Source organism: Emys orbicularis, chromosome 12 (assembly GCF_028017835.1).
Source record: "Emys orbicularis isolate rEmyOrb1 chromosome 12, rEmyOrb1.hap1, whole genome shotgun sequence".
Taxonomy (NCBI): domain Eukaryota; kingdom Metazoa; phylum Chordata; order Testudines; family Emydidae; genus Emys; species Emys orbicularis.
This window is the reverse complement of record NC_088694.1, coordinates 48,482,447-48,506,131: the sequence shown is the minus strand read 5'-3', so window position 1 is coordinate 48,506,131 and position 23,685 is coordinate 48,482,447. Positions and strand designations below refer to the sequence as shown.

General features: G+C 45.0%; 2 protein-coding genes and 1 pseudogene across 2 annotated transcripts; 1 reads left to right on the top strand and 2 right to left on the bottom strand.

The window, feature by feature from the left end:
• Positions 1–3,113: 3,113 nt before the first annotated feature.
• On the bottom strand, positions 3,114–5,716 carry LOC135886355 (olfactory receptor 11A1-like). Its single transcript, XM_065414150.1, has 2 exons — positions 5,630–5,716; positions 3,114–4,046 (listed from the first exon to the last, which is right to left on the bottom strand). The coding sequence occupies exons 1-2, from the start codon at positions 5,714–5,716 to the stop codon at positions 3,114–3,116; spliced, it is 1,020 nt and encodes a 339-aa protein (XP_065270222.1).
• A 4,479-nt stretch (positions 5,717–10,195) lies between these two features.
• On the top strand, positions 10,196–11,162 carry LOC135886494 (olfactory receptor 10A7-like; annotated as a pseudogene).
• A 5,477-nt stretch (positions 11,163–16,639) lies between these two features.
• LOC135886354 (olfactory receptor 11A1-like) lies at positions 16,640–17,632 on the bottom strand. The gene has a single exon (XM_065414149.1). It carries the CDS (start codon positions 17,630–17,632, stop codon positions 16,640–16,642), a length of 993 nt encoding a protein of 330 aa, XP_065270221.1.
• Between the last annotated feature and the right edge of the window lie 6,053 nt (positions 17,633–23,685).

Genomic DNA, 23,685 nt, shown 5'->3' with positions numbered 1-23,685 from the left:
GGGAAGTGGTACCTGGAGAGGAGTTGCTAGGATGGTCTGATGCATCCTGCTTAGCCCTTGCTACTTCCAGTTCATGCTTCCTTTCTTTTTCTCTCGCCTCCTCTTTGGCTTTTTCCAGCTCCATCTCTCTCTTGTGGGCCTCCTCTTTGGCTTTCTCTTCTCTTTCATGGGCCTCCTCTTTGGCTTTCTCTTCTCTTTCATTCTGCTCTGTTTCAAGTTTTTTAATTTGAAGCAGTCTCTGATGTTTTCTTTCATTTTCTTCTGCTTCTATTTTGTCCAGTTCTATTTTGTTAGCTACTTCTTTGGTAGTCATTTTCCTGTTTTCTTGTGCTGGGTCACACCCCTCGGCAGTTGAATGAAACTGGGATGTACTCAGCTCTGGCTGCTGCTGAGTTAACAGAGACTTTCTAACTAGCTACTCACGAGGATGTAAAAAGAAAAAAAAACAATTCAGCTTGTAAATTCCTTTTACCAGTCAAAGTTTGCTCACTTTGAACCCTTCTCTTAACAAAGGCTCTTGTTAAAAAAAACTTAACACCTCTGCCTTCAGGCAAGGAGAGATAAGATATGCATCTACCTTCAGCTCTGCTTTCCAAGCAGCTAGAAGGAAAAAAAAATCTTACTGGCTTTTGGGTTTAAAACGATCTCCACCGCTCTGCCACCATGTCAAGGCTGTATCCCCACTTTGAACTTTAGGGTACAAATGTAGGGGCCTGCATGAGGACTTCTAAGCTTAACTACCAGCTTAGTTCTGGTCCGCTGCCACCATTCCCTTCCCTGGGAAGCTTTTAGAAACTTTTCACCAATTCCCTGGTGAATACAGATCCAAACTCCTTGGATCTTAAACAAGGAGAAATTGACCCTTCCTTCTGGTCCGCTGCCACCATTCCCTTCCCTGGGAAGCTTTAAGAAACTTTTCACCAATTCCCTGGTGAATACAGATCCAAACCCCCTTGGATCTTAAAACAAGGAGAATTGGACCCTTCCCCCACTCCTTCCTTTCACCAACTCCTGGTGAATACAGATCCAAACCCCCTTGGATCTTAAAACAAGGAGAAATCAATCAGGTTCTTAAAAAGAAGGCTTTTAATTAAAGAAAAAGGTAAAAATCATCTCTGTAAAATCAGTATGGAAAATAACTTTACAGGGTAATCAAACTTAAAGAGCTCAGAGGACCCCCCTCCGTCTTAGGTTCAAAGTACAGCAAACAAAGATAAACACTCTAGTAAAAGGTACATTTACAAGTTGAGAAAACAAAGTAAAACTAAGACGCCTTGCCTGGCTTTTTACTTACAAGTTTGAAATATGAGAGACTTGTTTAGAAAGATGGGGAGAACCTGGATTGATGTCTGGTCCCTCTCAGTCCCAAGAGCGAACAACAACCTTAAACAAAGAGCACACCAAAGCCTTTCTCCCCCCCCCCCCCCCCAAGATTTGAAAGTATCTTGTCCCCTTATTGGTCCTTTGGGTCAGGTGTCAGCCAGGTTACCCGAGCTTCTTAACCCTTTACAGGTAAAAGGATTTTGGAGTCTCTGGCCAGGAGGGATTTTATAGTACTGTACACAGGAGAGCTGTTACCCTTCCCTTTATAGTTATGACAGCTGGCGTCCTGTGGCCAAGGCCAGAGAGTTTCCTCTGGCTTTTCTCTTCCTTTGAAAAGCAGCCTGGGGATGAAATACACACTAGGAAACAAACGTTAATGGTACAATCACCTAACACTGGAATTCCAGGCAGATGTTGCAAGCCTATGTTTTTATAATGTAGGTATCATATATTTTTGTGTATGTGTGCGTATGCGTATGTGTGTGTGGGTGGGTATGTGTGCATATGCATGTATGTGTGTGTGTGCATATGAGTGCGTCTTTGTCTGTGTGCATGTGTGTGTGTGTGAGTGTGTGCATCCAAGTGTGTGTGTTTGCGTATGCGTGCATACGTATGGGTGCACGTGTGTATGCGTGTGTGTGCATGTATGTATGTGTGCATTTGTAAGTGTGTGATTATGTGTGTGTGCATGCATTTGTGTCTGTGTGTATGTGCATGTGCATATGTGTGTGTTTGTGTGCATATGTGTGTGTGGGCATATGTGTGCATGTGTGTATATGTGCCTGCATTTGTGTCTGTGTGCATGCGGGTGTGCGTATGCATGTGTGTGTGCATCCATGTGTGCATGTGTGTCTGTGTGCGTGCGTGTGTCAGGGTAAGTGTGCGTGGGCATAAGTGTGCATGTGTGTACGCATGTGTGCATGTATGCATGCATGTATGTGTGTGTATGTGTATGTGTATATGTGTTTATGTATGCGTACGTGTGTGTGCATGTGTGTGTGTGCGTGTGTGTATCTAGAAGTCTTCCATCCTACAATGAATGGACGCTGAGCGTTCCTGCTGAGTCCATTTCACCTGCACCCTCTCACTGAGCACAATCGCGGGTCATTGTCTGAACTTTGAGCAGCCACAAGTTCAAGTCTCCCACTAGCCCATTGAAACCCACCTGTGGAATCGGATACAGGCCCTAACAAGACTGGGGTCCCAGGTTTTAAGAGGTCTCTCCATCTCCACTGTCTCCCAGGGCTGTAAGAGCAGTGGTTCTCAACCAGGGCCATGTGTAGCTTGGGGGTACATAGAGGTGTTCCAGGGGGTACATCAGCTCATCTAGAGATTTGCCTAGATTTACAACAGCTTACATAAAAAGCACTAGCAAAGTCTGTACAAACTAAAATTTCATACAGACAATGACTTGTGTATACTGCTCTATAGCCTATACACTGAAACATAAGAACAATATTTGTATTCTAATTTATTTATTTCATAATTATATGGTAAAAATGAGAAACTCTGCAGTTTTTCAGTAGCAGTGCGCTGTGATAGTTTTGTATTTTTATGTCTGATTTTGTAAGCAAATAGTTTTTAAGTGAGGTGAAACTTGGGGATACGCAAGAGAAATCAGACTCCTGAAGGGGGTAAAGTTGTCTGGAAAGGTTGCGAGACACTGTGTAAGAGCAGGACATGAAGCCCAATGAAGCTCAGGGTAACACGACCTGGGACTACAGCAGGCTTCACTTCAGGCCCTACCCCAACCCATGGTATATCTATTTTAAACCAAGGAAATTGACTAGTTAGCATGGCCCAAACATGAGTTTCCTGCAGGCTTTCCTCAGGGCCTCCTGGACCTCTTTGCTTCTCAGGCTGTAGATGAGGGGATTGACCAGGGGAGTCAGGACTGTGTAGGCAACAGACAGAACTTTCTTGAAGTCACTCAGGATGTCAGTGGTTGGGAACATATACACAGTCAGCAGAGTTGAATAATAAATGCTCACCACGATGAGGTGGGAGGAGCAGGTGGAAAAGGCCTTTCGCCTCCCGGTGGTGGACGGGATTCTCAGGATGGTGGCGATAATGCAGATGTAGGATATCAAGGTAAGCAGGAATGGGACCAGTGAGAAAAGCAAGCTGAGTGTGAAAGTCACCATTTCCATTAGGTGAGGGTCATTGCAGGAGAGTTTTACAAGGGGGATGAGATCACAAAAAAGATGGTCAATACAATTGGGGCCACAGAATATTAACTGAGATATCGACAACATATTTATGCTATTACCTAGGAATCCACCTATCCAACAGCCACCTGTGAGCTTCAGGTAAGACCTGTGACTCATACGGGTCGCATAGCGCATAGGATTGCATATGGCTAAATATCGATCATAAGACATCACTGATAAGAGAAGGCATTCTGTAGCAATCAGAGAACCAACGAAATAAAATTGTGTGACACACCCATTTAATGAAATAGTCCTGTCCCCAGTCAGGGGACCAGCCATCATCCTGGGCAGGATGGTGGAGCTGTAGCAGGTCTCCAAGCAGGCCAAGTTCCCCAGGAAGAAGTACATGGGGCTGTGAAGGTGCTGATCAGTCACAACTAGCACAATTATAAGAATGTTCCCTGCCACGGTCGCAATGTAGATCACTAGGAACAGGAGGAAGAGAAGTACCTGCAGTTCTGGGAGATCCCCGAATCCCAGGAGGATGAATTCTGTGATGGACGTTTGGTTTCCCTACGGGAAAGAAATGAACTCTGCCACATAAATGAAGAAAATTCACTCAATAAAACATAACCTTTTTTTTCATTGTCCCACTCTGCTAGCTACTGGAAGGATGGGTGAGTGGAGAATGGAGTCCAGGGGAGGGGAAATGCCATCTCGTGATCCCAGGGGCAGATTTCATATCTGAGCAGACTGCAGGTTCAACAAAACATTAATCTCTCTGGAAACTCGTGTAGTAACTTGAGAGATGACACCAAGCACTCAAATATTAAGCTGATGGGGCTTAGGTACAACAGTACAAAAATGTGTTGCTTCAAATAGTCACGTTTCACTGCCTGGTGTATCAGAGCAGGGCAATGACCTTTATGGATTGGAGATCCATGGGCGAACCGGGCCAGGATTGGATATTGTAGAGGGAGCCGCAACAGAAAAACAAACTAAACAACAAAAGCTGGGAATTGCAGCGTGTGGGCAGCCAACTCCAAGTGAATTGCAGTGGAAATGGGCCACCTAACTCTATCAGAGCCATTTGAAAGTTTTTATCATCAGACCAATGCCTCTCCTTCCCTAGGACAATACTTCATTGTCCTGCCGTCGGACACTCTACATATGGAGATGAGATCTTCATTAAAAACCAAAACCAAAACTACTCCTGTTAGAAACCACCACATTAGCTAGAAATTGATCCTCTCTTGCAAGAAAAAATTCTGGATAAAATTCATAATATGTAAGAAATGTGCAATTTTCACATTATGAGAGTGGTGTAGGACCTGAATTTCCATTTCATCGGCAATTGCATGATTTCAGATGTGGATTTCATTCCAATTTTACTTTTTAAAATGTTTTTACCTATTTTTATTTTTTTCTATGATATTTTTATAGTATATTACATTGTGTATTATAGATATTTACATGTATTTCTATTCATTTTTATATTATTTTATTTCATAAAGCTCTATACAATAACTTTTTTCCTAATCAAAATTGCATAGAAATTGATCTGTTCCCTGGAACATTTTGATTCCTATCAACAAAACTTTTTTTCATCAAAAATGCCAATCAGAAATATTGATCAGCTCTACGTTTTCTTCTTTATCTTCGGTTAAAAGAAATATTAATCCTCTCTCTAGTCTGCCATTACGGTCTCTCTCCCCGTTACTGATCGTTAAAGAGAGAGGGTGGGTGAGGTCATATTTTTTCCCAGACCAATTTACTAATCTTTATTAATACTCAATAAGGCCTGGACTTTGCACAGAGTTATGCACAAGGTTAATTTTACACCCTGGGAATAATTCTTTTCTGTCCGAGACTGCTCCGCTGACATCTAAGATAAAATTTCCACTGATTTTTAGGATGGGTCCCTTTGATTGCAATGGGATTTGGACAGCGAACGCCTTGAGCTTTCTTTAAACGTACAGCTCGGCTGGATTCGATTTCCATCAACAGACGTTGGTAAAGGTCGATATCAGCTGATACAACCAAACCAACAACAGAAACTATCAGTAAGAGTGGGCTTTAGTGCAGCCTCTCCCTGCACCTTGCACCCACAGCGATGGTGTCACCAGCCCTGCGGCTGGGCAGGGAGCCCTCTGCACCCAGCGGTCCCGGGAGTCAATGAGTGGGGCTGGTACAGCAGAGTTGCTGAGGGCTCCCTGCATGTCTGCATGGCTGGCGACACCCATCCCTGCAGGCGTAAAGTGCAGGGAAGGCTGCGGCCCTGGCGGGCCTGGGCTGTGAAGAGGATGGTGAGTCCCTGGCTGTGGGGGAGGCCACCCCGCTACTGAATGGTTTCTGCCCATCGACGGCGCTGTTCAACAATGAGGTGACCACTCCCGTGGCCGGGGGTTCACTGCCTCCTCCTCCTGCTCCCAGCCCTGGCCATGGATCTCTGCGCCACTGGGCCAGAGCAGCCTCCTTCCCTGCCCATGTGCCCTGGTGTCTTGGGTCCCTCAGCTGGTCGAGAGCCCCCCCCCACCCTGCTGGCAGCACTGCCCTCGCCCTGACACACACGTTAACCCCTCCTGAGATTCCTGTGACTGTAAAACTTAATAGTTAAAAATTGGGGCAAAAATCTGAAAGATAAAATAATTCCAATATTAACCCTCTAAGGGGAGAAACAAAACTGATTGGTGCCAAGTCTACTTACAGCCAGTGTCTGCCCCCAAGCACCGAGCGCAGCAGCCAACAGCAGCTCTGCTTTCCCCACGGCAGTTCACTCAGCGCCCCATGATGGCGGAGCTGCCAGTGAGGGCACAACGCTGTAGGGGTCAGGAGGGGAGGTCAGAGAGGAACGGAGGCTGCTCCTGTGTTTGAAGCGCTGGCCTTGGATTCGGCAGATGTTGGTTCAGTTCCCTGCCTCTTCACCAGCTCTTTGTGTGACTTTCAGGGCAGATTTCCAAAGGCTGGTAGGTACCTAACAATGTATCCTGGTGCCTGAGTAGCAGCTGTATCTAATGCCCATCGATTTCCAATCCCACTGGGGGTCTGGGTCTTGAGGTGCCAGAAAACCACCATAAATCTGCCCATCTGTGCACCACCTCCCATCTATAAATCAGGGGTAATGGCATCACATAGGGGTAGTAGAGGGATAGATACATTCAAGGCAGTGAGGTGCCCAGATACCAGGGTGATGGAGGCCAGGAAAGGAGCTAGGATAGACATGACTTGACAGGACTTTCCTATTCCTAAAATCAGTCACTTCACTTTCGGTTCGAAGTTTGAGAGAGATCAGTGCCCAGTTTCCCTTCGATTCCCATGGGATTAGTTACCGACCTACACTGTCTCAAACTCCTCAAGATTCAAGGATCAGAGCGGAAAAGATTGATTTACCTCTAAGGTGGGTCTGTCAGAAGCTGGGGTCTCTGCTGTCACCTGCTCACACAGCATTTCAGGTACCAGAATCCAGGTTATTCAGTTCATTTTCTGTCCCCACTGCATTTACTTACTTCCATGTGCCCAGTAACTGGAACGACAACCTAGAAAAGCTACTGAGGCTCCTTTGCCATGTCTGGTAACATGACCCTGTGCCTCATTCCCTCTGTCAAATGGGGAACATCTTTTCTGATTCTGGATATATCCTTCTGCGGGGAGAGGCAGTCTCCCGAGGCACGTCTGCTGTGGGGAATGCAACAGGCAAGGGGAAGTTGGTATTTACTGACATTTTCTAAAACTAAACCAGAGTCAAACTTCTAATCTCAAAGGGAGAGTCCTGGAGAGGGAAGAAACTTCTAATCTTGAAACAAATGTCTCTCTTTATTGCGTGAATGCTAGGGTGACTGTCAAGAAGTAATGCACCAATTCTAGATTTTACAGCTGCCAAAGTGATTTAGACACTGAGTTCCCATCCAATCCCCTTAGAAAGATTTGAAAATGGCACCAGAGTTAGCTGATCTTACATTTTCTCCATCCAACCCCCCTGTTGCCCTCCATAGCAAGCACACATGTACCCAGTCCCCATCCAATGAGCTCACTCAATTAGTTCAGGTAACATTTTAAAAAGACTCTAAGTGATTTAGAAGCCTAAGTCCCATTTTCAAACGTTTCTCAGTTACTCAGGCTTAGCAACCTAAATCTCACTGAAAGGCAACGGGACTAAGCCTCCTATGTCACTATTGAAGTTTGCTTAATTGTTTTTGAAAATGTTACCCTTAGCTCAAGGTCTGCTGGTCAGTGTTATCTGAAACGAGAAAGTGCAGCCTGCTGTGAGAAAATGCAGGTGCAACAGGGTGCTTTACACATTTAGGTTGGGATCTTCAAAGGGGGGTTATGTACACAATAAAGACCCAACTCCCGTGACATTGCTATGAGAATTTGTCACCTAACTCCCATCGGGTTCTTGGAAAGGCCCATACCATGGAAGCATGGAACTCAGAGACCTGAGATTATAAAGTACAAATCACTTCTTCCCACGTCCCAGAAAAGTTTCAGAGTCTCACGCATCTTCAGTGTCACAGCACTTAATACAAATCATTTAATCCTGTTCCGGAAATGTAGGTCTGTAATTGGTCTGTTAACATTTGAGAACCAAAGAATAGCACTGGTTCCATCCAGTAAAGGACACTGTTCTACATTCACAGTCGCCAAATCATGGGCCAGTTTGGGTACAGTCCATATAATCATTTCAGTTGTGTGTATTGCAATATATTCTACAACTTGACTCCAACACTGCCCTTTTTCAGCATGAAGATTTTGACCAACTGTAACTTCTTTCCCTGAAGGGAAGGTTTCTTCCAGCATTTACAGAAGGATACAAATACACCTCTACCCCTATATAACGCTGTCCTCGGGAGCCAACAAATCATACCGCATTACAGGTGAAACCGCATTATATCGAACTTGCTTTGATCCGCCGGAGCGCGCAGCCCCGCCCCCCTGGAGCGCTGCTTTACCGCGTTATATCCGAATTCCTGTTATATCGGGTCGTGTTATATCGGGGTAGAGGTGTATCTGCTTATATCTGAATGAAAAACCAACTAGAAGATAGTTATAATTCCCAGTCCTCTACTACCATAATTTGCCGCCTAACCGTGCAGTAAGGTATCATTCCAATTTATCCCCAGAGTGAAAAATGTTGTGTCAAAGCATTGTTGTTCATACTGTCCAAATCTTGACTATTTGTGGCTCGCATCATTGCATTTTGAAAAAAGGGGTTTGTTTGTTTCTTTAATTGACCTCTGGCAAATACATTGCTGACTTGCCTGGGTGGTGCATATCATAGGCTGAGGGAGGTGAAACCTCCCCAAACAGCCCAGCATGGCCCGGCCCACGCTCCACCTTGAGGCCCCCGCCTGACTGCTGCTTTCCCCTTGGCCCCAGCCCTGGCAGGTTGCTTGTCTTCCGGGAAGCATGCTGGGGCTGGGGCTGGGGCTGGGGCTGGTGCCTGCAGCAGGGACTTGAGGCAGTTGGGGCTGCCCAGCGCTGGGAGCCCCCGGCACTGGGGCCATGCCGTCCACTGCTCAGGGGGCTGTGGGAGCTGTGGAGGGGTGGCCTGGTGCTCTTGTGGCGGGGTGCGGAGATAGGGGCTCGGGACACCAGCGGGGTAGGGGAGGTGGATGGGGGCGGGGCCTCAGACAGAAGGGGAGGGGCTGGGGGCGTGGTTCTCCCAAGAAGCGGCTCACACCCCGTCAATGCCAACAGGGATGAAATCCCATTGCTTAACTCTTCAAGGGAAACACGTCTCACCTGCACATTGGCTAGAATACAAGGAGAGAGCTGAATCTTCTCACACTGCGGGTTAGGTTCTTAATTCCAAGTTGATTGACCCTTCATCACTTTAAGGAATATTAAACCTGAGATTTCAGTTTAAAAGAATTATTTTATTTGGTCATTTCCTGTGATCAGCTGCCATGGAGAGATCATTAACAAGGCTACATAAAACATTGGCCACATTAACCTCTGCTTCCCCCAATGCCCAGTACACAGTATAGCCGCCCCTTTCCCAGCCTTCCTCCTCTGCTATCCCTAGTGCCCCCATGCTACAGTAGAGCTGCCCCTTTCCCATTCCTCACCCTCTGCTGCCCCTAGTGACCCTTAGCCCCAGGTACATTCTTGCATGTGCAGCCGGCACTGTACAAAACCAGGATGTACAGCAGTACACTGCAGGAAACAAACCAACCAACCCCGAAGGCCATTCAGGGATGTATTAGCAGGCGTGTTGTAAGCAAAGTATGAGACACACTTCTTTCCCTCTCTACCACGCTTATTAAGGCTGATCAGGAGTATTGTGTCCAGTTCAGGGAAGATGGGGACAGATAGAAAAAAGTCAACAGAGCCGACAGCAAGAGAAGAGAAGGGGGGCCGAGGACAGCCACATCTAGAAGATGGAAATACCTTCCGAACCTCACAGGGACTGTGGAAGTAGCTTCAGTGAGATTTGAACTGGATGAATAGAGAATTTGCCCCTATGAATGGAGAAGATTTTCAAAGGCACATGTGACAGCCAGTCTCCCAAACACTTTAAAGTATTTAGGTGCCTAACTCCCATAGAAATCAATGAGAGTTAGGCACCTACATATGTTTGGGGATGTGGGCCACAATTCCTGCTGAATGTCCTTGGGAATTGGGACCATAACTCCCATGTGTGCCTTTGAACATCTCCCCATTAGTTCCTGCAGTGGGTCATTCCTTCACATGTCATCTAGATATTTATTGTCCTCCCACAGATGAAATATGCAGAAGAATCAAGAAGGGGGAACCTCAGCACGGTGACTGAATTCATTCTACTGGGATTGTCCAACCGCCGCAAGCTGGAGGTGCCTCTGTTCTCCGTCTCTCTGTTAATTCACACCATTATCCTGATGGGGAACAAACTTCTCATAATCATCACCATGGACGCAGCCCTTCACACCCCATGTATTTCTTTCTCCAGGTCTTATCCTTCCTGGAGATCTGCTACACCTCGGTCACTGTCCTCAAGATGCTGGTGAACTTCCTCTCAGAGGACAGGAGCATTTCCTACATGGCCTGCACTGCACAAATGTACTTCTTGGTCTTCCTTGGAATGTCTGCTTCCTACTGGCCGCTATGGCTTATGACCGCTACAGGCACATAAGTAACCCATTGAGGTACACGCTCAGCATGAACAGGAGAGTCTGCCTTTCACTGACAGTTCTCTCGTGGTTCAGTGGTAACGCGGTGTCCCTAGTACAGACAGTCTGGGTTTTTGCCTTGCCATTTTGTGGGTCCAATAAAATTAACTATTTCTTCTGTGATATTCCCCCATATATTAAGCTTTCTTGCATTGACACCTCTCAGTATGAAATGCAGTTATTTACAGCTGCTATACTGGTCATCTTCATTTCATTTTCTCTCATCCTTCTGTCCTACATCTTTATTGTCTCCACCACCTTACAGATGGCATCAGCTGAAGGCAGACACAAAGCCTTCTCCATCTGCTCCTCACACCTCATTGTGGTGACATTGTATTATGGGAGCCACAGTCTGATCTATTTAAGACACAATTCTATTAACTTACAAGGCAGCAACAACGTGCTCTCTCTGATTAACACAACCGTCACCCCCACCTTGAACCCCTTTATCTACAGCCTGAGAAACAAGGAGGTGATAGGGGCTCTGAAAAGATTGTTGGGGGACAGAAGAAAGAGAAAAATATTTTCTCACAGAAAGTAATTTGGGTGCATAACTTTTTTCTGATATGAATTACACAACGGTGCAAATCTGTAGTAGCTCTTTTAAGTCAGTGGCATTCAATGCTACAGTTGAACTAGTGTTCAAAAACTGCAAAAAGAAACACATAAAAATGTTAACATTTCTTAAATTTTTTGTGTGCATTGAAATCAGAAATCAAATTAGAAATCAATGTTTCAGAAATGATGATTATCTTCATAGCTGCTTGAAACACAGAAAAAAATTACAAAAAATCATCTGCATTTAATGTAAATAGTCTCTCATTGTTTTCATTTCATCTCAAAATGGGAATGAAAAATGTTGTTGAGATATCTAATTTTGGAAAATAATGTTAATGTCCTCTATGTAAAATCATTGTATTTGAGACCACATGTGTATATGATTGTCTTCTAGATATCTGTATTTATTGGAAAGGGCTTGCATGGATCTGGGAAGGGGATATGGAGAGCATCACTTCTAGGTTCATTGCACCATTAAGAACGGCCATACTGGGTCAGACGAAAGGTCCACCTAGCCCAGTATCTTCTCTTCTGACAGTGGCCAATGCCAGGTGCCCTAGGGGGAATAAACAGAACAGGTAATCATCAAGTGATCCATCCCCTGTCGCCTATTCCCAGCTTCTGGCAAACAGAGGCTAGGGACACCATCCCTGCCTGTCCTGGCTAATAACCATTAATGGACCTATCCTCCATGAATTTATCTAGTTCTTTTTTGAACCTGTTATAGTCTTCGCCTTCACACCATCCTCTGGCAAGAGGTTTCATAGATTGACTGTGTGTTGTGTGAAGGAATACTTCCTTTTTTTTATTTTAAACCTACTGCCTATTAATTTCATTTGATGACCCCTAGTTCTTGTGTTATAAGAAGGAGTAAATAACACTTGCTTATTTACTTTCTCCACACCAGTCATGATTTTATTGACCTCTATCATATCCCCCCTCGTCATCTCTTTTCCAAGCTGAAAAGTCCAGTCTTATTTATCTCTCCTCATATGGCAGCCGTTCCATACCCCTAATCATTTTTGTTGCCCTCTTCTGAACCTTGTCCAATTCCAATATATCTTTTTTGAGATGGGGCGACCACATCTGCACGCAGTATTCAAGATGTGGGCGTACCATGGATTTATCTAGAGGCAATATGGTATTTTCTGTCTTATTATCTATCCCTTTCTTAATGATTAAGGTCAAGGTTGACCAAATGCTATTTTTAATCATGAATGTTTAGTTGACTGTGGTAATGTAAACTGGTGGTTCAGTCATTCCTTCATGAGACGGGTATCTATATGTGAGGAAAGTTCGTCCACATTTCCATTCATCCCTGCCCTGTTTGGCCAAGCTTTGAAAGAAACCATGGCATATGATGGCTGATTCTCCATGGTCTTGCAGCTTCTGCCATCGATTACACTTGTGCAAAGCAATTACAGAGCTAAATGTAAAATGCTGCCAGAGCAGAATGATAGGCCTGATTCTTCTCTGACTGACATCAGTGTAAATCAGAAGCAACTGCACTGACATCAGAGGCATAAGTCAGGGAAGAAACAGATCCTGAGTATTTATATTCTCATTCAGAGGTGGGAATGATCGCACAAGTTGCAAGGCAGTGGACATTCATACTTCCCTCTCCTTCCTAGAATTGGTCCATATAAAGTAGGCCAGTTGGCTTGTTGTTCTCCAATTTCTCCATTCTAGATACACTACAGAAGAGAATTTTTCTCACGGACCCTTTGACCAACTCCTGAGTCTCTCAATCCTCTTAGGGATGGAGGCAAAGCCGAGTGAAGTCAATGGAGAGACTCCTATTAAAGTCTGTGAGCTTTGGACCAGGCCATGAGTTCTTAAAGGGTGAAACTCACTGCTGTTCAGAAGATCAACAAAAGGCCCATGCACCACCTGACTTCCAGCTAAGTACTCCAAATATGGCTGAAGTGTTGTGAGGCCTAATACTGGCTCTCTGGGGAGGGTAATATTTCACCCCAAATGATGCATACTAACCCTATCACTGAGAGCTTGGGATACAACAGGTGGCTCACAAACAACTATTTGATTATCACTGCACCCTGATCATGGTTAACTGACATGATCTGGATCAGTAGAGGACGGAGCATTGCTAAAGTGAACACCTGACCCGTTCTCTGAATGGAAAGAGGATCCCAGATCTTTCTGGTGATAGTGGGAAAACTCTTGATGTTGAGTAGAGCTGGCTGGAAAATCAGGATTTTCCTGGGGAAATGTTTATGGGGAAAATCCCCATTAGAAATATTCCTGTCTGGACATTCCAATTGTCCTGCATGAAATTTTGAAAACATAGGAAAGTGTTGGGTTTTTTCCCACACTTTCTTACCTTTTCCAAATGATTTCCAGCTTCACAGAATATTCCTAAGCATTGAAAGTGGGCTTTTTTAAAAGTTAAAGTATTGCTTTCTCTCTCTGAAAGTAATATTTTCAGAACTTAGTTATTTTCCAAATGGAAAAAGTTGGCGTAAGGTCAGAAAGTAGTTTCCCCCCCCCCTCAATTTCTTACTGTTTTCCAAATTTTGCCATTTGGAAAATATCCTGCTGGTGGGAGGATCCCGGGCTAGGAGTTTCCCAGGAGAATAGTGGCGTTAAGTGCCCAGTGGGAGATGGGTAACTTGGAGAATGGGGTGTTTCCATCCATCCATCCACCCATCCCCATCCCTATCTATCTCCCTACCTACCTATTTACTTAGCTATCTGGTGGGATGGCAATTTTATATGTGGTGGTGTTTTTTAGCTAACATGGTGGTTAAAACAAAATAAAATGTTATGTGATTTTAAAATAAAAACAACCATAATAACAACAATAATAATTAATCATATAAAATCAAAGAACTTAGCACAACATGACTTTGGGGCAAAACATTTTTCCTTTATTTGTGAGTTATATCCCCATGCACACTTTCATGGTGTTCCAGAAATGCTCAATCAGAATAATTTTCTGTTTGACTTTCCTGATTACAAAATGGGAAAAATGAAAACTATCCACCTGTAAGGGATCATGTAAAGCGTAACGTTTTAATTTTTAACTTTCAACATACTGGCGAAGATTCCACACCCTGCCAGCACAATAGCTTTGATTTCAGGAGTTTCAGTCACTGTACAATCGGAATAACACACTGATGTCTCAGACCCATCGTGTAAGGGTCTCAAAAAATAACAAGTCAAGTGGCAGCAGACCAGGTGAAAATGAGCTAAAATTCCTAGTGTATGAGTGTTTCGATGAGTGAAGCAGATTCCAATGACCTCTGGTCACCCAGGCCCAGCTCCACAAAGGGACTAGGGACCTGAAGACTAGGTGTAAGCAGCTTTAGGCACCACTGCAATCCACAAACACATGTTCTGCTGCCATTTAACTCTGTAGGCACTTAAAATTACTAATGGCCAGATACATAAAGGTATTTAGGTCCCTAGTGGGATTTCAAAAGCTTCTAAGCACCAAAACCCCACCAAAATCCATCCCTTTACTAATCTGCCCCATGTCCCCTAAATTTGAGCTGTAAATATTCCCTAAGAGCCTAACTTGCTGCGTCTGGGCATGCTCCTCTGGACACCCATCTGACACCTAAGTCCCAGCACAATCCACAGACCTGTGAAGATGGGCCTTCCCCTGCCTATCTCACCTGTGAAGCCTTATCCAGTAGGCAGGCTCTGAACACGCATAACTCTACAAAACGTGGCCAGAGGGAGATGGTGAGGCGGGGGAGGAAGCAACAGCAGTATCTTCCCTTATAAAATTTAGCATAGTGATTAGGGTACCCACCTGGGCTGGGGGAGGCCCCAGTTAAATTCCCCACCTCTGGTCAATCAGGAGAAGGGATCTGAACAGGGATCTTCCACCTCTGAAGTGACTGCTTTGACCACTGGGATACAGCGTCATTTTCGCTCACTATGAGGCCCGAGGCATATTTAATTGTTGTACACAGTGGAACAGCTTCAGCAAGAGCGATTGGAAAAGCACCGTATCAGGATATCCTTTAGTTAGGCTTGGCAGAATCCCATTTTTTTTTTCTAATTTCAATGCATGACACCAGTGTGCACCTTTAAGCATTTTGTTTCTATTTTTATCAATTTATGTTTTCACAGTTGCGCAAAATTATGAGTTTTAAGTATTTTTTAAATTATTTTTATTGATTTGAACAATCACAATGTTAGTGGGTTTTCCCTTCACCTCCTACCCTGGTTCTTGTCACGCAGACAGAAAGCAGCAGACCAGAAGTCCAAAGTGCAGGCAATGTGATGTTTATTGGGGTTAGTTTCAAGCAAACATAGCCACAGCTCTACAGGCCGGCCGAGTCTGTTTCCCAGTGTTCCGTTCCCAGCTCTGACGCCGCAGAGCGTTTACCCCGTGTCTCCCTTCCCAGCTCTGACACCGCAGAACCTTGCCTGTGTCCCTGTTCCCCATTCCCCCCTTCTTAGCAGGCCCAAATATACCTGCTGTGCACACCCCTGGTCCTACCCCTTACAACTTATGGTCATATTCCATTTTGGAGGGTCGTGAGTCTGGGGTCTTCATGCGACCTCTTTTGTACTCCATCAGAGAGGTAAGGAGTGACGTTGTGTTCTGGCCAAGGCCAGACTTTTCTTTGGCTTTTAGTGTGTCTTATGCCTGCCCCCCGCCCCATTCCTCCTTGCCCTTCTTGATTGGTTGCTTGACCCTGGCTTGAGAGAAGATCCAGGCAACTTTCCAGTGTATGCTCACATATTACACTCCCACCATACCCTGTAACACCTTAACACTATCTGCTTGTGGGCAGATGTAACACACAGCGTATTTGTTCTTTGTTCACACATATTAGTAAGGATATGAGTATCAAAAAGTCAAACCCCAAATTCTATGCCAGGCTCACAAACAAGCCTATATACTAATACACAATTGTGGGAAATTGTGAGGATGGGTGACACAACAGGGCTGGACAGACAATAATTATTTAATGACAGGAAATGTTGATTTTAAAAAGTCAAAGCTTTATAGCTGTTAAAACACACAGTGACAACATCCATGCCCTGTCACCCAATCCCAGATTCTGGCAAACAGAGGCTAGGGACACCATTCCTGCCCATCCTGGCTAATAGCCATTGATGGACCTATACTCCATGAACGTATCTAGTTCTTTTTTGAACCCTGTTATAGTTTTCAACTTCACAACATTCTCTGGCAAGGAGTTCCACAGGTTAACTGTGTGTTGTGTGAAGGAATACTTCCTTTTATTTGTTTTAAACCTGCCACCTATTAACTCACTCTTTTAGCTCACCTTACCCCAGGCTGATCCAGGGCCCATCCATACTATAACTCACGAGTCAGCGAATACCTGGCTCTGCAATCATTACTTATGAACTGGCTCTTCTGCATGGGTCTTACTGTAAGTATTAGAACAGCTCTGGTAATTCAGGGCTCGCACATGAGCTGTGGTTTGCTACATCACACCACCTAATGAGTTCCTGTTATACACATTTAATTGCAATCAACAATAAATGCCTAGAAAAAAGTTTGTGATTGGTTATAAAAGTCATAGTCTTACTTAGAGCTTTTCTCAGAGCCTCCTTGACCTCTTTGTTTCTCAGACTGTAGATGAGGGGGTTCACTATGGGAGTCAGGACCGAATAGAAGCTGGAGAACACTTTGTTCAGTGCCGCAGTGTCTGGGAGCATGTAGACAATGAACAGGGTCCCATAGAAAATAGTGATGATGATGAGGTGAGAGGAGCAGGTGGAGAAAGCCTTTTGCCTCCCCGTGCTGGAAGGGATTCTCAGGACAGCGTGGATGATACACACGTAAGATGTCAGGGTTAAGAGAAATGGAGGAAGAATGAATATAAAGGAGAGAAGGAAATTCACAAGAACCATCCAGCTGGTGTCACTGCAGGACAGTTTTATCAATGGAGTGTAATCACAAAGGAAATGGTCAATTTCATTGGGGCCACAGAAAATCAATTGTGATAACCAACATGCCTCAATGGTGTTGACCACAGACCCACTTAGCCAAGACCCAGCTGCTAGCTGGAAGGAAAATCTTCTCGTCATGTGGGCTGCATAATGCAGAGGTTTGCATATGGCTAAATACCGATCGTAAGACATCATCGATAAGAGACAACATTCTGTAGCTAAAAGAGAACCAAAGATATCAAATTGTACGAGGCAGCCAGTAACAGAAATGGTTCTGTCCCCAGTCAGGAGACTGGCCAGCAACCTGGGCAGGATGGTGGAGCTATAGCAGGTCTCCAGGCAGGACAAGTTCCCCAGGAAGAAATACATGGGGGTGTGAAGGTGCTGATCAGCCAAAACTAGTGCAATGAAGAGGATGTTCCCGGCCACAGTCACAATGTAGATCACTAGAAACAGCGGGAAGAGAAGAATTTGAAGTTCATGGAGATTCCCAAAGCCCAGGAGGATGAATCCAGTAATGGACGTTTTATTTCCCTCTTTTGTGTCTGCCATGGGTTCTATCAAGAAAAGTAATAATTAAAAAGCAGTAACAGTAGCCTGTGGGACATGACATGAAACAGATACATTTTTGGAGGAGTGGGGGTGTTACTTTATTTTATTTGATGTTTAAACTGGTTATAGAGGTAGGGAGAGGCTCTTTGGGATTTCTACACTTCGGGGGGAGGGATAGCTCAGTGATTTGAGCATTGGCCTTCTAAACCCAGGGTTGTGAGTTCAATCCTTGAAGGGGCCATTTAGGGATCTGGGGCAAAAATCTGTCTGGGGATTGGTACTGCTTTAAGCAGGGGGTTGGATTAGATTTCCTCCTGAGGTCTCTTCCAATCCTGATATTCTATGGTTCTATGACCTTTCCCCTGCAAATACCATCAAAATCAGCAAGATGGATTTAGTTTAGATAGTAGAAAAGCATTCTAACTCTAAGGGTAGTTACGCCCCAGAACAGGTTACCAAAGCAGGTTTTGGAATCCCTGTCATTGGACATTTGAAAAGCAGCTTAGACAAACACCTGCCAGAGATGGTCTAGATGGTCAGCACAGGAGGGTAGACTAGGTGACATCTCAAGATGCTTTCCAGCCCTTCATTTCTATGGTTTATTATTCTATCTCCTTCAGAGACACACATCTCTGACTTTTTTACTGATTCCTTAGTGGTGAATTTGTATGTGAAGTTTTAGTTAAGCAGTACAATATTAGTAGGTTGATTGTTATTCTATGTCTTTTTTTAGGGTGTTTTAACAGGTTTACAAATCCTAGACATGTAAATATCAGATACAATACTTGCCTATTTCTTCTTCATGTCAGCTAGTAATTACATTATTTCAGTCATATCAAACTGTAAGCTCATGTGTTATAGGGATGCTTTTATCATCTGTAACCTAAAAAGCACTCTGATGACAAATTAATGAAGAAAGAGAGATAGATGGATGAAGGAAAGGGAAAACCTTCTCTACCTCCTTCTGGGGTCTCACTGACCTCTGGGCTTTAACCAACAACAATCCTGGAGGTTGGCTTTTATGCAGTGAATGACTGGGGATATACAAATGATCATAAATCCTCTGAAATTCCTGCCATTTTCTCTGGCTAGGGCTGACTGAGTAAAACCCAGGGTGTTCTACATGCATCTAAACTGTCTGCTCAGGGTGTGTCTCACAGAAAGAAATCTGTTACACATCATTCATGACAATATACATACCTTCTGTGAATCTGATGAGAAGCTTTGTGCTTCCTCAAAAACAAGTATAACAAAAGCTGGACTCTCTGATGTGACCTCTTCATGCAGTCTTTCACAGAGTACGATACAGGATCTAGAGTCTATCACCATCATCTTCATGGACCTCAGTAAAGAGACCTGAGAGTTCTACACAGGACCCCCAGTTCCATTCTCCTACTTGGCACTGCTGGCTTTTAACTGATCCCAACAGTGACTGCCTCCTCTTATTCGTTACATGAGAGAGCCACAACTCCCTGGAAACTTCTGCTAATGGGAATTTTCAACTGCCTCAAAGACAGAGTTAATACTGCATTTATTTTTAGAACTTACAAACAAGTGTAACAAGTGAACTCCTAACCTAAGTGAGAAAGTTGTGGAGATAGGGGAACTTCCAGCTTCAAAGAAGGTGTTTCTCTTTACCAGTGCTAAGGAACATAGGAATTGCCACTTTAGAGGAGGTCAGTCATCCACCTTACCCACTCTTCTGTCTCTAAACTGGCTAGTACCAACTGCTTTAGGAGAAGGTTCATAGATTCACAGATCTTAGGCCAGCAGAGACATTGAATCATCTTCTCTGACCTCCTGTACATAGCAGGACATTACTTTTCACCCAGTTAACTCTGTATTTAGTCCAATAATGTGTGATTGGTTAAAGCAACTTTCAGAAAAGCATCTGGGTTTGATCTTAAGATATCAAGAGATGGAGAATTCACCACTTCCCATGGTAGCTTGTTCCAATGGTTAATCATCTTCTCTGGAAGAGTGCCTCCCTGGCTGGCGTGCCTCCTCATGTTTGGGCATGGCCTAGCAGGGTCGTCTTCTTCAGGACCCTGTGCTGATTGTCACTTTGGCCACTCTCCGGTGGTCTAGTTCTCGTGACTAGGCCCTCCAGCTAAATCACATAGAATCTCACCCCTTCTGAGATAAACCCAGTTCAGCTCAACAGTAGTTCAGCAGCTGCACTCCAGATCTTCAGCCTGACTTCAGATTTCATTGGCCTTCCAGCTCATCTCTGCGGGTCTTCGTGCCACCATCCTCGGCAGACTGGTAGGGGAACCCCGGCCTGCCCTCTACTCTGGGTTCCAGCCCAGGGACCCTGTGTAAGCAGCTCAGCGTTGTCTATTCACTCCCATTGCCTCCCCCCTGGGCTACTAATCCTGATGTAAAAGTGTGTTTGTAAACAGAGATGCGCAATCTTCGTTATGATGAAAAAAGTTGTTTGTTATTGAAATAAATAAAGTGAAATAAAGTGAAAATTTTATCAGACATTTTCCAGAGTTTTGTGAGGATAAAAATAAAAAGTTGAAAAATGAATTAATTTACTCTTTGGGTTTTGCTTTTCTTCCACTTTTTCTCCTCCCCTCCTTCAATTTTCCTTAGAAAAAGAGAAGAATGTAAAAATAGAGAAAATGGGGATATAAGTAGTAAAAAAAAATCTTTTGTAAAAAATGCTTTTTTTCCGGGGAGTAAGTTTCAAAACCTTTGAAATGAAAATGTTTTTGAAATTGTTCTGTATATTCGTGAAATATTTTGTTTTTCCCAATCAGCTTTATATTGATAACTTTTAAAAAAGTTACATTAGTTAGCACCTGTTCGTAACACTTGTCCTTGCCTGATAAGTAACCCTATTCAGGAATTTATTCATTATGCTGTATTTAATAAATCTTGGGTGCCATATATATAAATGCTAACATAAGCATATATAGACTTGGGAAACTAATAAGTGATGTGCCAGCAATGCCCCTCTGCCATGTACATTGGCCAAACCGGACAGTCTCTACACAAAAGAATTAATGGACACAAATCTGACATCAGGAATCATAACATTCAAAAACCAGTAGGAGAACACTTTAACCTGTCTGGTCATTCAATGACAGACCTGCGGGTGGCAATTTTGCAACAGAAAAGCTTCAAAAACAGACTCCAACGAGAAACTGCTGAGCTGGAATTGATATGCAAATTAGATACAATCAACCTAGGTTTAAATAGAGACTGGGAATGGCTGAGCCATTACAAACATTGAATCTATCTCCCCATGTAAGTATTCTCACACTTCTTACCAAACTGTCTGTACTGGGCTATCTTGATTATCACTTCAAAAGTTTTTTTTCTCTTACTTAATTGGCCTCTCAGAGGTGGTAAGACAACTCCCACCTTTCATGCTCTCTGTATGTGTATATATATATCTCCTCAATATATGTTCCATTCTATGCATCCGAAGAAGTGGGCTGTAGCCCACGAAAGCTTATGCTCAAATAAATTTGTTAGTCTCTAAGGTGCCACAAGTACTCCTGTTCTTTTAATAAGTGATGATTGTTATAGCAGATGTTTTCTGTTGGGGAATCAACATGGAAGAATGATTGTGGGATAAGAAATACCCACTAAGGGTATGTCTACACTACGAGAGTAGTTCGATTTGACTTAAATCGAATATGTGGAATCGATATTACAAAGTCGAACGTGTGTGTCCACACTAAGGACAGTAATTCGACTTTGTGAGACTTTGTGAGTCCACACTAACGGGGCAAGCGTCGACATTGGAAGCGGTGCACTGTGGGCAGCTATCCCACAGTTCCCGCAGTCCCCGCTGCCCATTGGAATTCTGGGTCGAGCCCCAAATGCCTTCTGGGTAAAAAAATGTGTCGAGGGTGCTTTTGGGTACCTGTCGTCATCCGTCCGTCACTCCCGCCCTCCCGCCCTCCCTCCCTCCCTCCCTGAAAGCGCCGGCGGGAAATCAGTTCGCGCACTTTTCTGATCAGTGACAGCGCGGACGCCACAGCAGTGCGAGCATGGATCCCGCTGCGACCATCGCTGCAGTTGTGGCCGTTCTCAACGCCTCGCAGCTTCTCATCCACCTTTACCAGAGGCAGATGCAGAGAAATCAGGAGAGGAGGCTACGGCACCACCGTGAGGGCCTGAAGTCGGAGAGTAGCTCAGAGCTCTCAGAAACCACGAGACCCTGCGCCCAGGACATCACGGTGGCAATGGGTCTTGTGGATATTGTGGAACGGCGATTCTGGGCCCTGGAAACAAGCACGGACTGGTGGGACCGCATAGTGCTGCAGGTCTGGGATGAATCCCAGTGGCTGCGAAACTTTCGCATGCGGAAGGGGACTTTCCTCGAACTTTGTGAATTGCTGTCCCCTGCCCTGAAGCGCAAGGACACCCGGATGCGAGCAGCCCTGACTGTCCAGAAGCGAGTGGCCATAGCCCTCTGGAAGCTTGCAACGCCAGACAGCTACCGGTCAGTGGCGAACCACTTTGGTGTGGGCAAGTCTACCGTGGGGGTTGTTGTCATGCAAGTAGCCAAGGCAATCGTGAAGGTACTGCTGTCAAAGGTAGTGACCCTGGGAAACGTGGAGCTCATCATAGATGGCTTTGCCGCGATGGTATTCCCAAACTGCGGTGGGGCTATAGATGGGACTCACATCCCTATACTGGGACCGGACCACCAGGCCAGCCAGTACATTAACAGAAAGGGCTACTTTTCAATGGTGCTGCAAGCACTGGTGGACCACAGGGGACGTTTTACAAACATCAACGTCGGATGGCTGGGCAAGGTTCATGACGCTCGCGTGTTCAGGAACTCTGGTCTGTTTAGACGGCTGCAGGAAGGTCTTTACTTCCCGGAGCACAAAATAAGTCTTGGGGATGTGGAGATGCCTACAGTGATCCTCGGGGACCCTGCATACCCGCTAATGCCCTGGCTCATGAAGCCCTATACTGGCGCCCTGGACTCAGAAAAAGAACTTTTCAACTACCGTTTGAGCAAGTGCAGAATGGTGGTGGAGTGTGCCTTTGGCCGTCTCAAGGGGAGATGGAGAAGCTTACTCACTCACTGTGATCTCAGCGAAACCAATATCCCCATTGTGATAGCTGCTTGCTGTGTGCTCCACAATCTGTGTGAGAGCAAGGGGGAGACCTTTATTGCGGGGTGGGAGGTTGAGGCAAATAGCCTGGCTGCTGATTACGCCCATCCAGACAGCCGGGCGATTAGAAGATCCCAGCGGGACGCGCTGTGCATCAGGGAGGCTTTGAAAGCTAGGTTCCTGACTGAGCAGGGTATCCAGTGACTGTTTAGTTTGTGGACCCAGATGCTGAACCTGCCCCCGTTTCTTTACCCAGTTACTGTTGACTATCCTTCCAAGTTACATACCCCCTTCACCACCTTCCCAACAAATAAAATCTGTTCTGTTTTGTTAATGAACAACGTTGTCTTTATTACTGTTTTCGCGGGAATGTTTTAAACCGGGGACGCAGACTGTGGCGGGGGGCGGGTTTAGTGTTCTGATGCAAATGATGCTTCTAAACTCCGGGAATGACAGTCTCCGCAGTGGTGGATTGGTTGTTTCAACGGAGCCTGCCAGCAGTCCTGGCCGGGACTGCGTGTATGTGTCGGCCAAGTGACTTTCTGCCAGGGAGCGGAGGGTTACAGACCCCCTGCTGCGTGGCTCTGTGATCCAGGATAAGGACCGCGGCATAAGATCTCTAACTGCCCTCCCCCGCCACAAAGTCACAGATGAACCCCCCCGCCCCCCAGAACATGAAAACCACCTCCCAGACTGACCAGGGTAACTGGTGACTGCACTGTGTATGTGTCCTGATGCTGGACCTGCCCCCGCCTCTGTAGCCTGCTAAAGGTGACTGTCCTGTCCAATTACCAAACCCCTTCCCCCCCTTCAGACAGAATCTCCTATAAAAGAAAATCTTGGAAACAGTACTTAACAGAAACAAATATTTTATTATGAACCGCACATGAAAACGGGGGGGGGGGGGGGAAACTTGGACGGAGGCTTGTGTGAGATGGGTAGGAAAGGACTTTTCAGACTTTGGGG

Coding starts and splice junctions, on each gene's coding strand:
- LOC135886354 (XM_065414149.1), bottom strand. CDS start 17,632: ATGGCAGACACAAAAGAGGGAAATAAAACGTCCATTACTGGATTCATC.
- LOC135886355 (XM_065414150.1), bottom strand. CDS start 5,716: ATGGGTGTCGCCAGCCATGCAGACATGCAGGGAGCCCTCAGCAACTCT. Junction 4,047..5,629: donor TTGACTCCCGGGACCGCTGG/GTGCAGAGGGCT, acceptor TCTTTCCCGTAG/GGAAACCAAACGTCCATCAC.